This window comes from Heptranchias perlo, chromosome 3, assembly GCF_035084215.1.
Source record: "Heptranchias perlo isolate sHepPer1 chromosome 3, sHepPer1.hap1, whole genome shotgun sequence".
Lineage (NCBI taxonomy): Eukaryota > Metazoa > Chordata > Chondrichthyes > Hexanchiformes > Hexanchidae > Heptranchias > Heptranchias perlo.
This window is the reverse complement of record NC_090327.1, coordinates 103,681,164-103,702,394: the sequence shown is the minus strand read 5'-3', so window position 1 is coordinate 103,702,394 and position 21,231 is coordinate 103,681,164. Positions and strand designations below refer to the sequence as shown.

Sequence of the window (21,231 nt, the reverse complement as noted above, 5' to 3'; positions counted from 1 at the left end):
TCCATGCTGCTGAAAGTGACAGGATATACTGTTTCATCCAGATGAGCGGAAGTTGTTAGCTATTCCTTGCCCCGAAAATGGACCATCTTTCTTGATGCTTGGTCTAGTGATCCAGACGGAACCTTTGGGAGACTGTGTGGATTAGCACACTGCACTTTCACCTCTGAATCTTGGCTTTAAATCCATCCTTTACTGGTGAGGTGAAGTCTTTTCATGCTGACAGTGTAAAGATTCTGAGTTTGGATATTAGGTAATAAACAATTTTCGTCATGAAGAAGCATGTCGATGGCTAGTGTCAACGTGGGACAACATAAAGCAAGCTTTACTGTGCATCTAACTCATGTTCTACCTGCTTATACTGGGTACAAATTTTACATTCCCCAGCATTGATATCTCTTGTCTCGGGGAGCACAAAGTTCACCATCATTTTAAAATAATACATGATTTATCGGGGTCAGTCTTTCTTCCCCAGCTCTGACCAGGGGTAATATGGGAGCAGCAGTGCTCTGCACTGGGAGGGGGAGGGGCATGCTAGCACATGATGTTCCAGTGGACGGTCATTAGAATGGAGAGGGCAGATTTCAAGTGCTGACGGAAGTACCGTATCGGTCTCAGTGAAGAAAGTGGGAGGAAGTCCTGATGCTGCCTCCTCCCGATATCCCCACCATCACGGAAGCCAGTCTTCGGCCAATTCGATTCACTCCACGTGATATCAAGAAACGGCTGAGTGCACTGGATACAGCAAAGGCTATGGGCCCCGACAACATCCCAGCTGTAGTGCTGAAGACTTGTGCTCCAGAACTAGCTGCGCCTCCAGCCAAGCTGTTTCAGTACAGCTACAACACTGGCATCTACCCGACAATGTGGAAAATTGCCCAGGTATGTCCTGTCCACAAAAAGCAGGACAAATCGAATCCGGCCAATTACCGCCCCATCAGTCTACTCTCAATCATCAGCAAAGTGATGGAAGGTGTCGTCGACAGTGCTATCAAGTGGCACTTACTCACCAATAACCTGCTCACCGATGCTCAGTTTGGGTTCCGCCAGGACCACTCGGCTCCAGACCTCATTACAGCCTTGGTCCAAACATGGACAAAAGAGCTGAATTCCAGAGGTGAGGTGAGAGTGACTGCCCTTGACATCAAGGCAGCATTTGACCGAGTGTGGCACCAAGGAGCCCTAGTAAAATTGAAGTCCATGGGAATCAGGGGGAAAACTCTCCAGTGGCTGGAGTCATACCTAGCACAAAGGAAGATGGTAGTGGTTGTTGGAGGCCAATCATCTCAGCCCCAGGGCATTGCTGCAGGAGTTCCTCAGGGCAGTGTCCTTGGCCCAACCATCTTCAGCTGCTTCATCAATGACCTTCCCTCCATCATAAGGTCAGAAATGGGGATGTTCGCTGATGACTGCACAGTGTTCAGTTCCATTCGCAACCCCTCAGATAATGAAGCAGTCCGAGCCCGCATGCAGCAAGACCTGGACAACATCCAGGCTTGGGCTCATAAGTGGCAAGTAACATTCGCGCCAGATAAGTGCCAGGCAATGACCATCTCCAACAAGAGAGAGTCTAACCACCTCCCCTTGACATTCAACGGCATTACCATCGCCGAATCCCCCACCATCAACATCCTGGGGGTCACCATTGACCAGAAACTGAACTGGACCAGCCATATAAATAATGTGGCTACGAGAGCAGGTCAGAGGCTGGGTATTCTGCGGCGAGTGACTCACCTCCTGACTCCCCAAAGCCTTTCCACCATCTACAAGGCACAAGTCAGGAGTGTGATGGAATACTCTCCACTTGCCTGGATGAGTGCAGCTCCAACAACACTCAAGAAGCTCGACACCATCCAAGATAAAGCAGCCCGCTTGATTGGCACCCCATCCACCACCCTAAACATTCACTCCCTTCACCACCGGCGCACTGTGGCTGCAGTGTGCACCATCCACAGGATGCACTGCAGCAACTCGCCAAGGCTTCTTCGACAGCACCTCCCAAACCCGCGACCTCTACCACCTGGAAGGACAAGAGCAGCAGGCGCATGGGAACAACACCACCTGCACGTTCCCCTCCAAGTCACACACTACCCGACTTGGAAATATATCGCCGTTCCTTCATCGTCGCTGGGTCAAAATCCTGGAACTCCCTTCCTAACAGCACTGTGGGAGAACCGTCACCACACGGACTGCAGCGGTTCAAGAAGGCGGCTCACCACCACCTTCTCGAGGGCAATTAGGGATGGGCAATAAATGCTGGCCTCGCCAGCGACGCCCACATCCCATGAACGAATAAAAAAAAAACAAGGCCTCAGAGAGGGTGCAGAAGAGATTCACTAGAATGGTACCAGGAACTGCACTCCCCAAGGTGTCAACACCCTCATTAGTATTCAACACTGAATACAGGTTTTTGAGTGCCACACTCCCAGGGACTCCTGCATTGTCTGCCTGTTCCTCCTTGTCTGTCTGGTGCTCACCCACTCCCTCCCCACCTGAACTCACTGTAGCTGTGGGGTGACCACCTCCTGAAACTGCTATCCACAAAACTCTTGGCTTCACATATGCACTGTAGTGATGCCAGCCCTCAAGGTCAGAAATTCTGAGCTCAATCTCGAGCAGTTGGCGGTACTTCCTGCGCATGTGGTTTTCCAGGACACACAAAGTGTTCTGGAGTTCCCACATGGCACAGGACGGGCCCCAGCCGTCCTGCCATGTTAGCCAACAGTTATTTAAACTCTTTGTTTAGTTTTGAGACACTTTACTGTTTATCTGACACTAAAACACTAACCACTAAAAAAAAACTAACCAACCACTAAAAAACAATAACCACTAAACACAATATCCACTAAAAACACTTACCAATAAACTAAATACTTACACTGAAGGATATTATGCTCATGATACTTAATAAGCAATAAGCTCTAATTCCTCGGCTTCGCCGTGCCTCACTGTGAGCTCGCTATGATGTCACTTTTTGAGTTTCTCTTCTGGGTTAGGGTCTGGGTCTCCCGACAGGTTCTGCTGCTGCTACTCTTGCACTCTGTTTAAATCTTCGCTCTGGGTCTCCTGATAGACTCTGCTGCTGCTCTCATGCTCTGTTTAAATCTGCCACTCTGGGTCTCCTGTGGGCTCCCCTCACCCAACATTGCAGACCTACACGGACATGGCACAACAAATGCATAACTTCATTTGTTTCGGTTTTTGGGCTGTCATTGAGGGATATCGATGAGGGCGCCAAGGGTCCCTTAGGGAAGAGTGACCATAATATGATAGAATTCTTCATTAAGTTTGAAAGTTATGTAGTTCAATCGAAACTAGGGTCTTACATCAAAACAAAGGAAACTACGCAGGTATGAGGCGCAAGTTGGCTGTGATTGATTGGGGAACTACATTAAAAGGTATGACGGTGGACAGGCAATGGCTAGCATTTAAAGAATTAATACATGATTTGCAACAAATATATATTCCTTTAAGGCACAAAAATCCAACAGGAAAAGTGGTCCAACCGTGGCTAACGAGAAATTAAAGATAGTATTAAATCAAAGGAAGAGGCATCTAAAGTTGTCAGAAAAAGCAGTAAGCCTGAGGATTGGGAGCATTTTAGAATTCAGCAAAGGAGGACCAAGAAATTGATAAAGAAAGGGAAAATAGATTGAGAATAAACTAGCGAGAAACATAAAAATGGACTGTAAAAGCTTCTATAGGTATGTAAAATGGAAAAGACTGGTGAAGGGAAATGTGGGTCCCTTACAGACAGAGATGGGAGAATTTATAATGGGGAATAAGGAAATGGCAGAGAAATAAAACAAATACTTAAAAAACCTCCCAGAAATACTAGAGAACCAAGGGTCTGGTGAGAATGAGGAACTGAAAGAAATTAGTATTAGTAAAAAAAATAGTACTAGATAAATTAATGGGACTGAAAATCGATAAATCCCAGGGTTTTGAAAGAGGTGGCTATAGAGATAGTGGATGCATTGGTTGTCATCTTCCAAAATTCTATAGATTCTGGAATGGTTCCTGCAGATTGGAGAGTAGCAAATGTAACCCCACTATTTAAGAAAGGAGGGAGAGAGAAAACAGGGAACGAGCCTGACATCAGTAGTAGGGAAAATGTTAGAATCTGATACAAACGATTTGATAACAGGACACTTAGAAAATAATAAAAGGATTTGGCAGAGTCAACATGATTTATGAAAGGGAAAATCATGTTTGACAAACCTATCGGAGTTCTTTGAGGATGTCACTAGTAGAATAGATAAGAGGGAACCAGTGGATGTGGTGTATTTGGATTTTCAGAAGGCTTTCGATAAGGTCCCACACAAGAGGTTGGTGAACAAAGTTAGAGCACATGGAATTGGGGGTAGTATACTGGCATGGATTAAGAATTGGTTAACAGACAGAAAGTAGAGAGTGGGAATAAACGGGTCTTTTTCAAGTTGGCAGACTGTGACTAGTAGGTTACCGCAGGGATCGGTGCTTGGGCCCCAGCTATTCACAATCTATATCAATGATTTGGATGAGGGGTTCCAAGTTTGCTGGTGACACATAACGAGGTGAGAGTGTGAGTTGTGAGGAGGATGTAATGGGGATATAGACAGGCTAAATGAGTGGGCAAGCACATGGCAGATGGAATATAATGTAGAAAAATGTGAAGTTATCCACTTTAGTAGGAAAAACAGAAATGCAGAGTGTTTTTTGAATGGTGAGAGATTGGGAAATGTTGATGTTCAAAGGGACCTGGGTATCCTTGTACATGAGTTACTGAAAGCTAACATGCAGGTGCAGCAAGCAATTAGGAAGGCAAATGGTATGTTGGCCTTTATTACAAGAGGATTTGAGTACAGGATTAAAGATGTCTTACTGCAATTATATAGGGCCTTGGTGAGACCGCACCTGGAGTATTGTGTACAATTTTGGTCTTCTTACCTAAGAAAGGATATACTCGCCGTAATGGGAGTGCAACAAAGGTTCACCAGACTGATTCATGGGATGGAAGGATTGTCGTATGAGGAGAGATTGAGTAGACTAGGCCTCTATTCTCTAGAGTTTAGAAGAATGAGAGGTGATCTCATTGAAACATATAAAATTCTTACAGGGCTCAACAGGGTAGATGCAGGGAGGATGTTTCCCCTGGCTGGGGAGTCTAGAACCAGGAGCCACAGTCTCAGAATAAGGGGTAGGCCATTTCGGACTGAGATGAGGAGAGATTTCTTCACTCCAGGCTTGGGCTCATCAGTGGCAAGTAACATTCGCGCCAGATAAGTGCCAGGCAATGACCATCTCCAACAAGAGAGAGTCTAACCACCTCCCCTTGACATTCAACGGCATTACCATCGCCGAATCCCCCACCATCAACATCCTGGGGGTCACCATTGACCAGAAACTTAACTGGACCAGCCATATAAATACCGTGGCTACGAGAGCAGGTCAGAGGCTGGGTATTCTGCGGCGAGTGACTCACCTCCTGACTCCCCAAAGCCTTTCCACCATCTACAAGGCACAAGTCAGGAGTGTGATGGAATACTCTCCACTTGCCTGGATGAGTGCAGCTCCAACAACACTCAAGAAGCTCGACACCATCCAAGATAAAGCAGCCCGCTTGATTGGCACCCCATCCACCACCCTAAACATTCACTCCCTTCACCATCGGCACACTGTGGCTGCAGTGTGCACCATCCACAGGATGCACTGCAGCAACTCGCCAAGGCTTCTTCGACAGCACCTCCCAAACCCGCGACCTCTACCACCTAGAAGGACAAGGGCAGCAGGCACATGGGAACAACACCACCTGCACGTTCCCCTCCAAGTCACACACCATCCCGACTTGGAAATATATCGCCGTTCCTTCATTGTCGCTGGGTCAAAATCCTGGAACTCCCTTCCTAACAGCACTGTGGGAGAACCGTCACCACACGGACTGCAGCGGTTCAAGAAGGCGGCTCACCACCATCTTCTCGAGGGCAATTAGGGATGGGCAATAAATGCCGGCCTTGCCAGCGACGCCCACATCCCGTGAACGAATTTTTAAAAAACTCAGAGGGTGGTGAATCTTTGGAATTCTTTACCCCAGAGGGCTGTGGTGGCTTAGTCATTGAGTACATTCAAAACAGAGATCAATAGATTCTAGATATTAAAGGCATCAAGGGATATGGGGTTAGTGCAGGAAAATGGTGTTGAGGTAGAAGATCAGCCATGATCTTATTGAATGGTTGAGCAGGCTCAGGGGGCGGATGGCCTACTCCTGCTCCTATTTCTTATGTTCTTATGGTGCATAAGCTGGTGGCTGTAATGGCAGGTTGAGCTGTGTAGTGGGAGTGGGGGATTCAACTATATATAGAGCAGAGCTGAAGACAACTATTGGGGTTGAGCTAAGAGCTGCTGGAGGATGTTGGCCAGCAACTGTCAATAACAGGCATCACAACAGAATGGCAGAGAGCTGAAGACCCGTAGCATCATTCATTTAAATAGATACAAAAGCAAGGTATCCTGGTTGCTGATTTCCTGACCAGTGCTTCCTGCAAACGCCATTCCTCGCCGGAGGCCCAAAGGGGAAATCAGCCTTTACATGCTGTATTTTTCAGGACATCAGCATTACAGAGCAGTAGATTTAATAAATATCTGAAAAGAAAAGTTACAGGTACAGAAGTGCCAGTAGAAGAAAGATTGATATCCACTGAAAAGAGTGCAATTCGACTGACTGCTTGGATTCTGGTAAATTGTCTTATCTCATAAATTCACATCTCGGGCTGTATACTTTTCACAAGCAACATTTGTTACGTGGAACCTTTAAAGTCAGGACCCAGTGAAATTCATCAGTGCATTTTATAGTGTTCTACATTGACTCTAGGAGGTATTGTTGAATTTCATGGGTTCCCCTCACCCAATGTCGCGGACCTGCAATGTGTGAAAATCTTTCAGCCCTAATTCTTGTCATTCACTCTACCAACATAAGGGTAAATTTTGAAAAGCATTGCTCCTGCACAGAGCCTCACTGATGGGCGTGCAGTTCGGAGAATGGGGTGTCCAGGCCAGTCCATCTGATTCAGTCGTTAAAAACCTTGCCTTGCAACCTGTGCCCATATTTGTAATGTACACAATCTTGTTATCAGTGTCAATATTACTTAATGTGGTGTACTACAATGTGCATATGATGCTCACTTCCTAATTGTACCTGCATACCTGAAAGTTTTCAAATCAAGTAGACTTCAAAGTCTTGCGTAGTGCTCTTTAATAAAACTTTCTAAGATGATACATATTGTAAAATAATAAGTCACAATCTACATCTTCCTGTTTTCTCAGATGATGCATCTATATAAGGCTATTGAACTGAGTATCAGGAGAAGCAACACAAATTCCAAGGTTGAGAGGAAGGAAAGGGGATGTCAGCATTGGAGTTACAGCATCCATGGCCTGTAACACAACAGGGCAGAGGTGCAGGGCAGCTGTAACCCACATTCAAGAATCCTCACAGTATCACTAGACAAAAAGCTGAGATAGGAACATAGGCACAGGAGTAGGCCATTCAGCCCCTCAAGCCTGTTCCGCAAAGAGCATCCAAAGATTCACCTAAAATACACTAAGGGCGCACTGGCCACAGGTATTCTCCTCCCTCAATCCACATAGACTGAAAAACTGCAGACGATGGGCTCAGGGCGAAAATGCTGAGCAGCCTGTTGTACGCGAAGTTGCATAACGACAAAAGATTCTTGCAGCAGAATGTGCAACTAACTGGACAGAGTGATATGAGCAGTTTGGCTCATTTTCAGCCTCTAATGGCCCACTACCCTGCATGCAGTTCAGAGGTATTACAGTCAGAGTTTCTTGCAGCACTGTCATGTTCAATCTGGTGAAACAGTATTGAGTGTCATTGAAACTGATGTCTCATTTTACTCTGAGACTGTGGAGAATCCTTACTCATTAGAATGTTTAGAATGATGATTCATATAGTAAAGATAGAAAGAACTTGCATCACATCCTCAGGACACCCCAGTGCTTCACATCCAATGTAATGCTTTTGAAGTGTAGTCACTGTCATATAGCCAAACTAGGCAGCAAACAGCAAGATTCCGCAAACAATAAATGAGATGAATGACCAGAGAATCTGTTTTTGGTGATGTTGGTTAGGTTTGGTTAGGTTGGTTTGGTTCTGGTCTCCATACTACAAAAAGCACTGGAGAAAGCACAGAAAAGATCTACAAGGATGTACCAGAATTAAGAGGATTCAACTATCAGGAAAGATTGAATAGGCTAGGGTTCTTTTCTTTAGAAAAAAGGCTAAAAGGAGACCTGATAGAGGTCTTTCACGTTAAGAAGGATTCAATGGGGTGGTTAGGGAGAAACTGTTTCTACCTGTGGATGAGACCAGAACAAGGGAGTGTAAATGTAAGATGGCCATTGGTGGATCAAGTAAAGAATTTAGGAGGAAGTTCTTTACAAAGAGTGGTGAGAATGTGTAACTCTCTGCCACATGGAGTGGGTGAAGCATATAGCATTGACATATTTAAGGGGAAGCTAGATACATACCTGAGGGAGAAGGGAATAGAGGGAGATGGAGACAGGGTGGGAAGAGATAATTCGAGTTGGAGGAGACTAGGAGTATAAACATCAGGATAGATCAGTTGGGTCGAATGGCCTGTTTCTGTGCTGTACAGTCTACATATGTAATTCTATGTATGGATACTAAGTGAAGTCCCTGCTATTCTCCGAATAAGGCCATGGATTCTTTTACATCAACCTAAACAGGCTGGTGGGGTCTTGGTTTAACGTCTCATCTGAAGTCCTGCAGTGGGGCTTGAACCCGCAATCTGCTGACTCAGAGGCAAGACTACAACCGAGCTTTATTAATTTGACATATACGATAATTTAGCAGTGATGTCAGCTATCAGTTTATTTTTAACTGTGTAACAATTGCAATGTTGCTTACCTTTCTTCATTAAACATTTGTTTTTCATCATTTCTGCATCCAAGATTTTTTCCTAGATCCAGTAAACCAGCATATTGTGACACAGCTCTGTGTTTAGTACTTGCAGTTTATGGAGTGTTCTAACCCGTGTGATAGGTATCCTGACTTCTTTATTTGTACAGTATGATATCCTCGTGGTTAGGTTATCCTAGAATCATAGAATTACACAGTAGAGAAGGAGGCCATTTGACCCATCATGCCTGTGCCGGCTCTTTGAAAGAGCTATCCAATTAGTGCCACTCCCCTGCTCTTTCCCCATTGCCCTGCAAATTTTTCCACTTCAAGTATTCATCCAATTCTCTTTTGAAAGTTATTATTGAATCTGCTTCCACCAACCGTTCAGGCAGTGCATTCTAGATCGTTACAACTCGCTGCGTAAAGATGTTTTTCCTCATGTCACCTCTGGTTCTTCTGCCAACCACCCCAAATCTGTTATGATACTGGACTAATAACCCAGATGTCATGAATTCAAATCCCACCATGGTAAGTCGTGAAATTGAATTCAATAAATCTGGTAATTTGTGGGCTAGCACCAGACAATAACAATGAAAATTGCCAAATTATTGTAAAAACCTAACTGGTTCACTAATATCCTTCAGAGAGCCTACCCAATCTGACTTATGTGAATTCAGTCCCATATTTCATGGTTGACTTTTAATTCCCTCAGGGTATTTTGGGATGGGCAACAAAAATTGCGTTGTCAGTATCACCCGCATCCCAAGAACGAATAAAAAAGTACTCACTGATGCCAATTTTGTTGAATGGTGTGCAACATTTAAATTTTATTAAAATTGTATTTACCCTTTTAAATCAGGATATCAGGATATCTGAAGACTTGTTCTAGAAAGATCTAGGTAACTGGAATGTATGTTCCTAACTTAAAGATAATGAAGCCTCATGGTTGCACACCAAATTTATGTTTGGACATCTGTGACCAAGTGTCGCTCTAAGATAGTTGGAGATATGGGGTAGATTTTACAAAGCAGTGCACCCGGTGCTGAGCATCACTTACCAGGAGCACCTACTATGGCTCATTTTTTGACCTCACGTGGTGACTCTCGTCCGGCAGGAGTATCCATCAGAAATGCAGGCAGGTGTGGTGCGTAGTGTTCTGACCAAATGGTTTGGCTTTGTGAAGCAAGCGCTCAAGTATCCAATATATGCTTCCAGCATGGCGGGCTCTCCATTATGTTAAGTTTAGCCCCTTCAGGTTGTTTCTGTAGCAGTTGAAGGTGCTGCTCCGCAAGGCCGGGGCCGGGGAGGTCCAAGGGTTCCTGCGGTGGGGAGGCAGGGTGGGAGAGCACTCCTGCTCCCACTGGTCCACAAGGATTTCACAGCAGTGTAATTTTTGAAAACTTACCTTGGTCTCTTCTGGCCAGTTGGTGTTCTCACCAGGTTTCTAGGGCGTGTTTGACTTCGGATGGGCCTCCCCTGGCTCGTGTTGAAAATCATGTTGTGCTCCGATGATGTCATCGGCCAGTGACTTTTGAATTTAAATTAGGCCCTCATGCCTGCAATGGGAGCCTCGGCCAACTTCAAAGTTGGTGAAGATACGATGTCGCCAGGCAGGAATGGTGCAGCCTCAGGCTTTGGGCTCGGCCTGATCTTAACTCTTCCCACACACCATTCTCGCTGAACGAGGAGGGTTGAAATCTAGGGCACTGTCTATCAATAAAACCAAGATGTAGTTCAGTACTAATTACCATGAAGGCTACTCCTGCTTTTCGTTTCAGCCGTCTTAGCAATTTACCGTGTAACTTTATCACATTTGTAATTTACAGCCTGATCTTTAGTGTGCAGCATCCTTTCTATTTAAATTCTCAGATGCTCGGAATACACATGACAAATGATTAGTGGGGACAATTCAAGGTGCTATATATGGACACAAGGGCCTCGCAGAATTGGGAGCCCAAGCCCTGCACCCATTTCCTATGGGGCTGCAGTATGTCAGCCTGTTGCATCTGTGTGCTAGAGTACTTGAGCCCATTTGTACTTTATCCTTAGTAAGGTCTCAGATTTAATGCCAAAAATTTAAATGAGCATCTTGCACAATTCTGCGAGATCTGCCTTGGTTTGCTGTTTTTGTCCTTAGGTGCCCATTTGGAATGGGAGCAAGGGATGCTCTTAAGGTGGAGCGGGCTTCTCATCTTTTCCTTTACCTCAGGTGTTTACATAGCTGTTTTGAAGATCAGTTCTAGTTCTAGTAGATGAAAGCTATAAATGATTGTATCAACAACCTTCAGAGTAAAGGCGGCAGTGAGCATCAGAAACAGCCTGTGGATAGGATCTGGGACCAATCAATTTGAAGATTCATTAATCTGTTTTGCACTATATTTTAATACTAATACACTCTAGAGTTTCTACATTTTATATTTATGCCTATAATTCTCTCCATGTTTTGCTGAATTTCCATGTTTAATTCTAGGGGAGGTGAGGAATGACAATGCTGAGTCTGAACAACACAAGGACCGCAGTGAGGGAAGGGACCAAATGAAAACAAAAGGTAGGTGTGTGGTTTTGCACTTATTCTAGAGTTATATTCTATTGTAACAACATATGTAACTCCAGAAATACATTTTGAATATTAATATCATGTATTGTCTGTCCTGCCAACTGCTTTCAGCCCTCGTTTGCACTGTTGACCCTGTTGGCTGAAAAACATCTCCTTAAGGTCACCCCATTATCCACAATGGCTCACCTCTTCTGCACTCTGGAGTTCCCGCCCTAAACCACCCGACCTCTCTGAAGACCCTCCTTAAAACCCACCTCTTTGAGCAAACCTTTGGTCACCCTCCCAATACCTGCCTTTGCAATGCCATCCTTTTTTTCTCCTCATGCCTTTGTGAAGCACCTTGGCGAGTTTTCCTATAAAAATATAAATATATATATATATATAAATGCAAATAGTTATTGTTATTACTTACTTCCATAGTGTTTTTACTGTGAAATAGGCATCAGAGTAAAAGTGCAACAATTACAAATAGCTGTCTTTGATTAATTGCAAACCATTAAAAAAGTAATGTTTCAATTGATTATTATTGTTTTTTTGGCATTTTTAACATTTTTGTAACATAAAAGATGCAAACTTGAAAGACTACAATTATGTGCCATTAACTGAAATTTGTAATATCCTTACCTATAATTATACATTGAAAATGTTCAGTGAAATGAACAGATTATTTAAATAACTGGGTCATTTTGGTACAGCTATCAGCTATTCAGGAAGTTAATGTCCCACACAGTTGTTGAATCGTGCCCAGATTTGAACTCCCAGCAGGGGTCGTTCAGGCGGGGGCTGAGGTGGACAGAAAACCATCTAGCCCTCTACAGAGTGAGGCCCAAGAGATTTTAAACTCATCTGCATGGCCCACGTCAGTCTCACGCCCAAACCCAGTGGGTAGTGCCAGCTTCCTGGGGGGAGCGGGATTTTGAGCAGCAGGAGGCTGCCGCAGACCCGACCGAACAGTTCCCAGCAGTCAGCTAAGTGGTTAGGAGGGGCTTCAGGAGGGCATCGTGGTCGAGGGAGGGGTAGGAAAGCCCGGGGCAGGAGAGGCCCACAAGGAAACAAAAAATAATTAAATTTACAATCTTTTCTGAGCCTCTTCGAGCCCTACATCCACCTCCTGTACAGACCTTGGGTTAAAATTGCAGTCGAGCCTCGATGACATCGGAGCTACATCTAAATATTTAAAGCAGGACCCCACTGCCTTCCAGCAGGTGTCCCGCTTAGCTGTTCAAAAAAGCAGGTTAAAATTCCAACCCATGGGAAGGCAGCGGGAAAGTCACTGTGGCCATTTTAACTGCCCACCGGACAGGCAGAGTTAAAATCAGCCCTTTAATCTCTGAGCACAAGACTTGTCGGTTAATTCTGTACTAGTGATTAAGTTGAAGGTACAGAGTTTGGATACATCACTGCACTTGGCAATGAAAATAAATGGTAATACTTCATGTTAAACCTATTGGGATTAAACAAGTGCTTTATATCAATGGCTCTTAAGGTTCATGATCAGTCTATTTGCATTTTAAACATTCATGCTTTTGCTGTCAGATTATATATGACAACATCAATGATGTTTATTGAAGAATTGTTGATATCTAATTTTTGAGGCTGAGAGGATAATCATCGAGCAATTACATAATTCATCAGTACTTTGATATACCCTCCAGCAGAAGGGATCTGGCAACCAGGTTTACATAGGACCAGTGTCTTTCAAAATATCCCAGAGGAGACGCTGATTGAGGATGAGTGTTTCTTCTATAGAGAGGATTAGAGTGTGCTGTTCCCATTGATCCCTAAGAGAATGGCAGCTGCAGCATGCAAAGTAGATTTGACTGATATTTGCATATGGGAGAAATGATTTGTGAGGGTAAGTTTGGATCTGTAGTACAAGCGGTACTTTTTTCTCTGGTGCCTCACAGAAAATCCTCAACTGCAAAACGTAAAATCTTACTGTATGCAATGAATTCATGAGAGTGCATGTGGCTGAGCCCAGGCTCTTACCTGACCCTTGGGTGGCTTATTTCATTCTATTTCTGGTAAGCATGATCACGTTAGGACTCAAAGCCCACAAAAGGATCCAAATATAACAACTGTCCTGGCTGAATCCAGCTAACAGCATAGACTGGAGATCAAACCTGGGATCCTCCTGTAAAGTGAAATCATGCTGTGCGATTGGGTAATAGTAATACGTTTGTATTAAATTCCTCTTCTCATTATTTTAACAAAGGTTTTAACTCACTTATAAGAAACAGGATAGCGCCTTCATTAAAATACCAGAGAGGAATTTTATACAAATACGTTAAAATGTTTGTACGCTATCACACAGCATGGTTTCACCCCACTGGTTTGTACCGGTAGAGTACCATGCAGTGCATTGACCAGCTAGACCACTGAAGGCCCCATTCAGCAGGTCCTTATGAATAACCCGTTATCATATTGAAATCCTATTTAATTGAAAGATTTAGGTATAGCACACATCCATCACGGCCTGCCTTTCAAAGGTGTCACACCTGAAGATGTCACACATCATGCTGTCACACCTCTGTCACACTTCCATGTCACACAATCGTAGGTATTTGTTGAAATGAGGATTTGCCTATTAAATTGCACATCAAATATCCAATTCACTAAACATAAATGAATCAAAAGCAGTTCTATTTAGTCAGTAAATAAAATGAGAAACAAGTAAGCAGCAGAAAACTGAGCAATCACTCGATTTTTCTTTGAAGTTAACAATTCCAAACTGCCAAGTACCAGTAAAAGTGCTGGATTCATTTTGGTTCCGGCCACCATCTTACTTTTTCAGCTAGCTGAAAATGTACCCATCTAAGTAGCAAACATATGAAAACATCAGACTGGAAAAGATCAGCGGGTCCATCTAGCCTATCCCATACAGTTGTGATGCCTTGTACATTAGGTAAAGAGACACCCTACCCCCTAGGTGCTATGTCGTCTCCTGGGAGAAACAAAAAAAGAACAGATCAAAAACCCGCTGCCAATTATAGGGGTTTAAATCTGGAATGTTCCTCTCCGATCCCTCTAGATAATTGAAACTAGTCCAGGAGATCACATTGACCATAACTTATATTATTTGACATCTACCTCTTATGTGATGCGATCTCTGCCTCAGCCAGGAACTGGTCCAGCTCCTTCTTGAAGGTATACAGTGAATCAGCACCCACCACACAAGCCGGTAGCCTCTTCAATGAAACCTATGGAAGGGCATTAACGTGGAAGGCATTAATGGGATTGGACAAAGTCAGCATGGGTTTATGAAAGGGAAATCATGCTTAACAAATCTACTGGAGATTTTTGAGGATGTAACTAGTAGAATAGATAGGGGACAACCAGTGGATGTGGTGTATTTGGATTTTCAGAAGGCTTTTGATAAGGTTCCAAACAAGAGGTTAGTGTGCAAAATTAAAGCACATGGGATTGCGGGGAATATGCTGGCATGGATTGAGAATTAGTTGACAGACAGGAAACAGAGAGTAGGAATAAACAGGTCTTTTTCCGGGTGGCAGGCAGTGACTAGTGGGGTACCGCAGGGATCGGTGCTTGGGCCCCAGCTATTCACAATATATATCAATGATTTGGATGAGGGAACAGAATGTAACATTTCCAAGTTTGCAGACAACACAAAGCTGGGGTGAAATGTGAGCTGTGAGGAGGATGCAAAGAGCCACCAATGTGATTTAGACAATAGAGTGAGTGAGCAAGAACATGGCAGATGCAGTTTAACATGGATAAATGTGAGGTTATCCACTTTGCTTGTAAAAACAGAAAGGCAGATTATTATCTGAACGGTGATAGATTGGGAAAAGGGGAGGTACAACGAGACCTGGGTGTCCTTGTACACCATTCGCTGAAAGCGAGCATTCAGGTGCAGCAAGCAGTTAGAAAGGCGAATGGTATGTTGGCGTTCATTGCAAGAGGATTTGAGTACAGGAGCAGGGATGTCTTACTGCAGTTATACAGGGCCTTGGTGAGACCACATCTGGAGTATTGTGTGCAGTTTTGGTCTCCTTATCTGAGGAAGGATGTCCTTGCCATGGATGGAGTGCAACAAAGGTTTACCAGACTGACTCCTGGGATGGCAGGACTGACGTATGAGGAGAGATTGGGTCGACTAGGCCTATATTCACTGGAGTTTAGAAGAATGAGAGGTGATCTCATTGAAACATATAAAATTCTAACAGGACGAGACAGACTAGATGCAGGGAGGATGTTCCTGATGGCTGGGGAGTCCAGAACCAGGGGTCACAGTCTCAGGATACGGGGTATGCCATTTAGAACAGAGATGAGGAGAAATTTCTTCACTCAGAGGGTGGTGAACCTGTGGAATTCTCTATCACAGAAGGCAGTGGAGGCCAAGTCATTAGATGTTTTCAAGAAGGAGATAGATATATTTCTTAATGCTAAAGGGATCAAGGGATATGGGGAAAAAGTGGGAACTGTGTACTGAGTTAGAAGATCAGCCATGATCATTTTGATGTGGAGATGCCGGTGATGGACTGGGGTTGACAATTGTAAACAATTTTACAACACCAAGTTATAGTCCAGCAATTTTATTTTAAATTCACAAGCTTTCGGAGATTTTCTCCTTCCTCAGGCAAATGTTTCAAGAGCTCCTTGAAGCCTACGCATTTATACATATTGAACAATACATGGTGTTTACAGACTGCCCCTGCAACTGCCCGTTGCCAAGGCAATCACCGTGTTCAGACAGAGAGGTGTCACCTGCAGAACCCCCGAATACACATTCAACAAAAAAACAAACAGGGAAAAAAAACAGAGAAAAAAAAACACAGAGAGAGGCAGAAACATCCGGAAGGCAGAGAGAGCCAGCAAATGACCCATTATATTAAAAACAGATAACATTTGTTCGCTGGTGGGGTAACGTGTAGCGTGACATGAACCCAAGATCCCGGTTGAGGCCGTCCTCATGGGTGCGGAACTTGGCTATCAATTTCTGCTCGACGATTTTGCGTTGTCGTGTGTCTCGAAGGCCGCCTTGGAGTACGCTTACCCGAAGGTCGGTGGATGAATGTCCATGACTGCTGAAGTGTTCCCCGACTGGGAGGGAACCCTCCTGTTTGGCGATTGTTGCGCGGTGTCCGTTCATCCGTTGTCGCAGCGTCTGCATGGTCTCGCCAATGTACCATGCTCTGGGGCATCCTTTCCTGCAACGTATGAGGTAGACAACGTTGGCCGAGTCACAGGAGTATGAACCATGCACCTGGTGGGTGGTGTCATCTCGTGTGATGGTGGTATCTGTGTCAATGATCTGGCATGTCTTGCAGAGGTTACCGTGGCAGGGTTGTGTGGCGTCGTGGACGCTGTTCTCTTGAAAGCTAGGTAGTTTGCTGCGAACGATGGTCTGTTTGAGGTTGGGTGGCTGTTTAAAGGCGAGTAGTGGAGGTGTGGGGATGGCCATAGCGAGGTGTTTGTCCTCATTGATGACATGTTGAAGGCTGCGGAGAACATGGCGTAGTTTCTCCGCTCCGGGGAAGTACTGGACGACAAAGGGTACTCTGTTGGTTGCGTCCCGTGTTGGTCTCCTGAGGAGGTCTATGCGATTTTTTGCTGTGGCCCGTCGGAACTGTCGATCGATGAGTCGAGCGTCATATCCCGTTCTTACTAGGGCGTCTTTCAGCGTCTGTAGGTGTCCATCGCGTTCCTCCTCGTCTGAGCAGACCCTGTGTATTCGCAGGGCCTGTCCATAGGGGATGGCCTCTTTGACGTGGTTAGGGTGGAAGCTGGAAAAGTGGAGCATCGTGAGGTTGTCCGTGGGCTTGCGGTAGAGTGAGGTGCTGAGGTGCCCGTCTTTGATGGAGATTCGTGTGTCCAAGAAAGAAATTGATTCTGAGGAGTAGTCCATGGTGAGCTTGATGGTGGGATGGAACTTGTTGATGTTATCGTGTAGTCTCTTTAGTGATTCCTTGCCGTGGGTCCATAGAAAGAAAATGTCGTCGATGTATCTGGTGTATAGTGTTGGTTGGAGGTCTTGTGCAGTGAAGAAGTCCTGCTCGAACTTATGCATGAAAATGTTGGCGTATTGGGGTGCGAATTTGGTCCCCATGGCTGTTCCGTGTGTTTGGGTAAAGAACTGGTTATCGAAGGTGAAGACATTGTGATCCAGGATGAAGCGGATGAGTTGTAGGATGGCTTCCGGAGATTGGCTGTTGTTGGTGTTGAGTATTGATGCTGTCGCAGCGATGCCGTCATCGTGGGGGATACTGGTGTATAGTGCCGAGACGTCCATCGTGGTGAGAAGTGTTCCTGGTTCAACTGGTCCGTGGGTACTGAGTTTTTGTAGGAAGTCTGTAGTGTCACGACAGAAGCTGGGGGTTCCCTGTACGATGGGTTTCAGGATGCCCTCGATGTATCCAGAGAGGTTCTCACACAGGGTTCCGTTGCCTGATACGATGGGACGTCCGGGTGTGTTGGCTTTGTGTATCTTTGGGAGGCAGTAGAAGTCTCCCACGCGGGGATTACGTGGGATGAGAATGCGTAGGATGCTTTGAAGGTCTGGATCGAAGGTCTTGATCAGTTTGTTGAGCTGGTGGGTGTGTTCTTTGGTCGGATCTGCGGGTAACCGTCTGTAGTGTTCCTGGTTGTCCAGTTGTCGGTATGCTTCTTTGCAATAGTCTGTTCTGTTCTGTATGACTATGGCTCCTCCTTTGTCCGCTGGTTTGATGACGATGTTGCGGTTGGTCTTGAGAGCGTTGATGGCGTTGCGTTGTGCTCGGGTGACATTCTGGACTGTCTTCTGAGTGCGGCTGATGAATCTGGCATTGACGCATTTCCTGACAGCTTGAGCATACATGTCCAGCTGAGGGCAGCGACCCTCCGGAGGAGTCCAGTTTGACTCTTTCCTCTTCGGTTGCTGTACCGCGGATCCCTCTGTCTGCTGTTCCGGATCGTCGATTGTCTCATTGGGTTCGCTGCTGAAATCTTGGGGTTTGTGGTAGAATTCCCGGAGCCTCATTCTCCTGATGAATTCCTCTGTGTCCGCCGCGAGACTAGTGGGGTCCATTTTGGTAGTGGGGCAGAAATTGAGCCCTCGGCTGAGAACTTCGATTTCGTCTGGTTGAAGGGTGTGGTCGGATAAATTGACAATAGACTTCCCTGTGGTTGCAACCGTGGTACCAGGGGAAGCTTGGTCGTTGCTGGTGGTGATGCCGAGTTTCTCAAGCTTCCTGCTCTTGGTTTTCATGTAGGCAGCGTAGTTCCGTTGCCTCGTCTGTTTGGCGGTATAACGTAGCTGGTCTGCTGTGTCCTGAGTACAGGTTGAGAGTATGGACTCTATCTTGGTTTCGAGGTTGTGGCGTCTGCTGTAGAGTTGGTGTATGAGATGGTTGCGGAGTGTGCGAGAGGTACGGCGGCAGAGTCTCTCAGCGTAATCCGAGTTGTATGTGGACTTGAGTGGGTTCGTGATCTGGAGTCCTTTCGGGATCTTGTCTGCTTTCTTGCAGCTCTGTAAAAACTTGATGTCTGTGTCTAAATGCGCGATCTTCTTGGATATCCTTTCCACTGTGAGCCGGCAGTTTGTGGTGTCGATGGTAGTCATGATGTGGAGATGCCGGTGATGGACTGGGGTTGACAATTGTAAACAATTTTACAACACCAAGTTATAGTCCAGCAATTTTATTTTAAATTCACAAGCTTTCGGAGATTTTCTCCTTCCTCAGGCAAATGTTTCAAGAGCTCCTTGAAGCCTACGCATTTATACATATTGAACAATACATGGTGTTTACAGACTGCCCCTGCAACTGCCCGTTGCCAAGGCAATCACCGTGTTCAGACCTTCGGGTAAGCGTACTCCAAGGCGGCCTTCGAGACACACGACAACGCAAAATCGTCGAGCAGAAATTGATAGCCAAGTTCCGCACCCATGAGGACGGCCTCAACCGGGATCTTGGGTTCATGTCACGCTACACGTTACCCCACCAGCGAACAAATGTTATCTGTTTTTAATATAATGGGTCATTTACTGGCTCTCTCTGCCTTCCGGATGTTTCTGCCTCTCTCTGTTTTTTTTTCTCTGTTTTTTTTCCCTGTTTGTTTTTTTGTTGAATGTGTATTCGGGGGTTCTGCAGGTGACACCTCTCTGTCTGAACACGGTGATTGCCTTGGCAACGGGCAGTTGCAGGGGCAGTCTGTAAACACCATGTATTGTTCAATATGTATAAATGCGTAGGCTTCAAGGAGCTCTTGAAACATTTGCCTGAGGAAGGAGAAAATCTCCGAAAGCTTGTGAATTTAAAATAAAATTGCTGGATTATAACTTGGTGTTGTAAAATTGTTTACAATGATCATTTTGAATGGCGGAGCAGGCCCGAAGGGCCGAATGGCCTACTCTTGCTCCTGTTTTCTGTGTTTCTATGTTTACTATTCTCTGGGGAAAAAAATACAATTGCCTGACTTCCAACCTTGTATAACTTATAAGCAGGATGCCTGACCCTCCCCAACTTAACAAATTGAAATAATTTATCAGTATGTTTACAATCCCATCCCTTCATTGTTTTATAGACCTCAATCAGATCACCTCTAAGTCTATGCTTCTTTAAAGTACATAGGTTGAAAAAGTTGGTTCTATCTGGCTAGCTAAGATGTTTTAAACTGGGAATCAATCTTTGTGGCATTCCTCTGAACCTTTTCAAAAGCATCAATATCACCCACGATGAAGAAATCCAGAACATTATTCTTATCCAAATGGTCACATTTGCTGAGACCCTATGCCAGGAGTATGGCCGTGCTTGCAGTAGGTGCCTCATGGGAAGATCACGAGCAGCACACCCACTATTCTGTGATAACCTGCAGACTGCATTTAAGGCCCTGCCAATGGTGCTGGGCCTTGGAAGATTTACCTCAGTCTGTTCTTTTCTAGAGAAAAAAGCCCCATCCTGTTCAGTCTTGCCTAACAAAAATACACCAATCTCAGTTTTGAAAATTTCAATTGACCAAGCCTTAGCTTTTTGGGGGAGAGAGTTCCAGATATCCACTCCCCTTTGTGTGAAAAAATGCTTCCTGACATCACCCCTGAATGTCGTAGTTCTAATTTTATGCCCCCATCAGAAGAAAGAGATTCTATCTACCCTGTCAAATCCTTTAATCATCTTAAACAACTTAATTATATCACCCCTCAATATTCTATACTCAAGGAAGTACAAGCCTAGTCTGTTACAAACTGGATAGCCAGGTGTTGAAAGATAGAATATTAGAGTCTGGTCTTCAGTTGCTTCCAAGCCTTTATTCACAGAGATCAATTCAACCCACACCCTAGATAAGCTCTCTTATAAATGGATACAAGAGAGTCTCCAATTGATATGCACCACCTGAATACAATTAACACTAATTGATATAAATTAACAGATTCCCCTCTCTAAATACAAAAAAATTAAACTTTATATATACACACAACACAAACAAAAATTTCGAAAATCAAAAACCTCCACACCGTATACTATTCACAGCATTACATTGTGAGGCAATCCTTCTCAGGAGTCCTAATCATTTCTTTGTACATGTACCTCTTTTGGTAAAACAATCCGACAGCTGATGGCTTGAATCCACCTATTAATTTTAGAGATTTCCTTTCTCTCCAGTATTTGTTTCAAGCCAGCAAGGTCAATCCATAATCTTCTCACTCACATTTTTCATACAGTGTACATTATTCCACAATGAGCAATAGAATGTTATGTAGACAATCTTCAGTACTTCCATTGTACAGGATGTCACTCAAAATATTTGCTAAATAGAATCC

General features: G+C 44.7%; 1 protein-coding gene across 2 annotated transcripts in view; it reads left to right on the top strand.

Moving 5' to 3' along the window:
* Positions 1-21,231, top strand: part of LOC137318715 (dual specificity calcium/calmodulin-dependent 3',5'-cyclic nucleotide phosphodiesterase 1C-like) — a 478,280-nt gene that overhangs the window by 415,812 nt on the left and 41,237 nt on the right. For both annotated transcript variants that reach the window (XM_067981388.1, XM_067981392.1), the window contains one exon: positions 11,388-11,465. In XM_067981388.1, the coding sequence (XP_067837489.1) occupies positions 11,388-11,465 (78 nt within the window). The remainder of the gene's footprint in view (positions 1-11,387; positions 11,466-21,231) is intronic.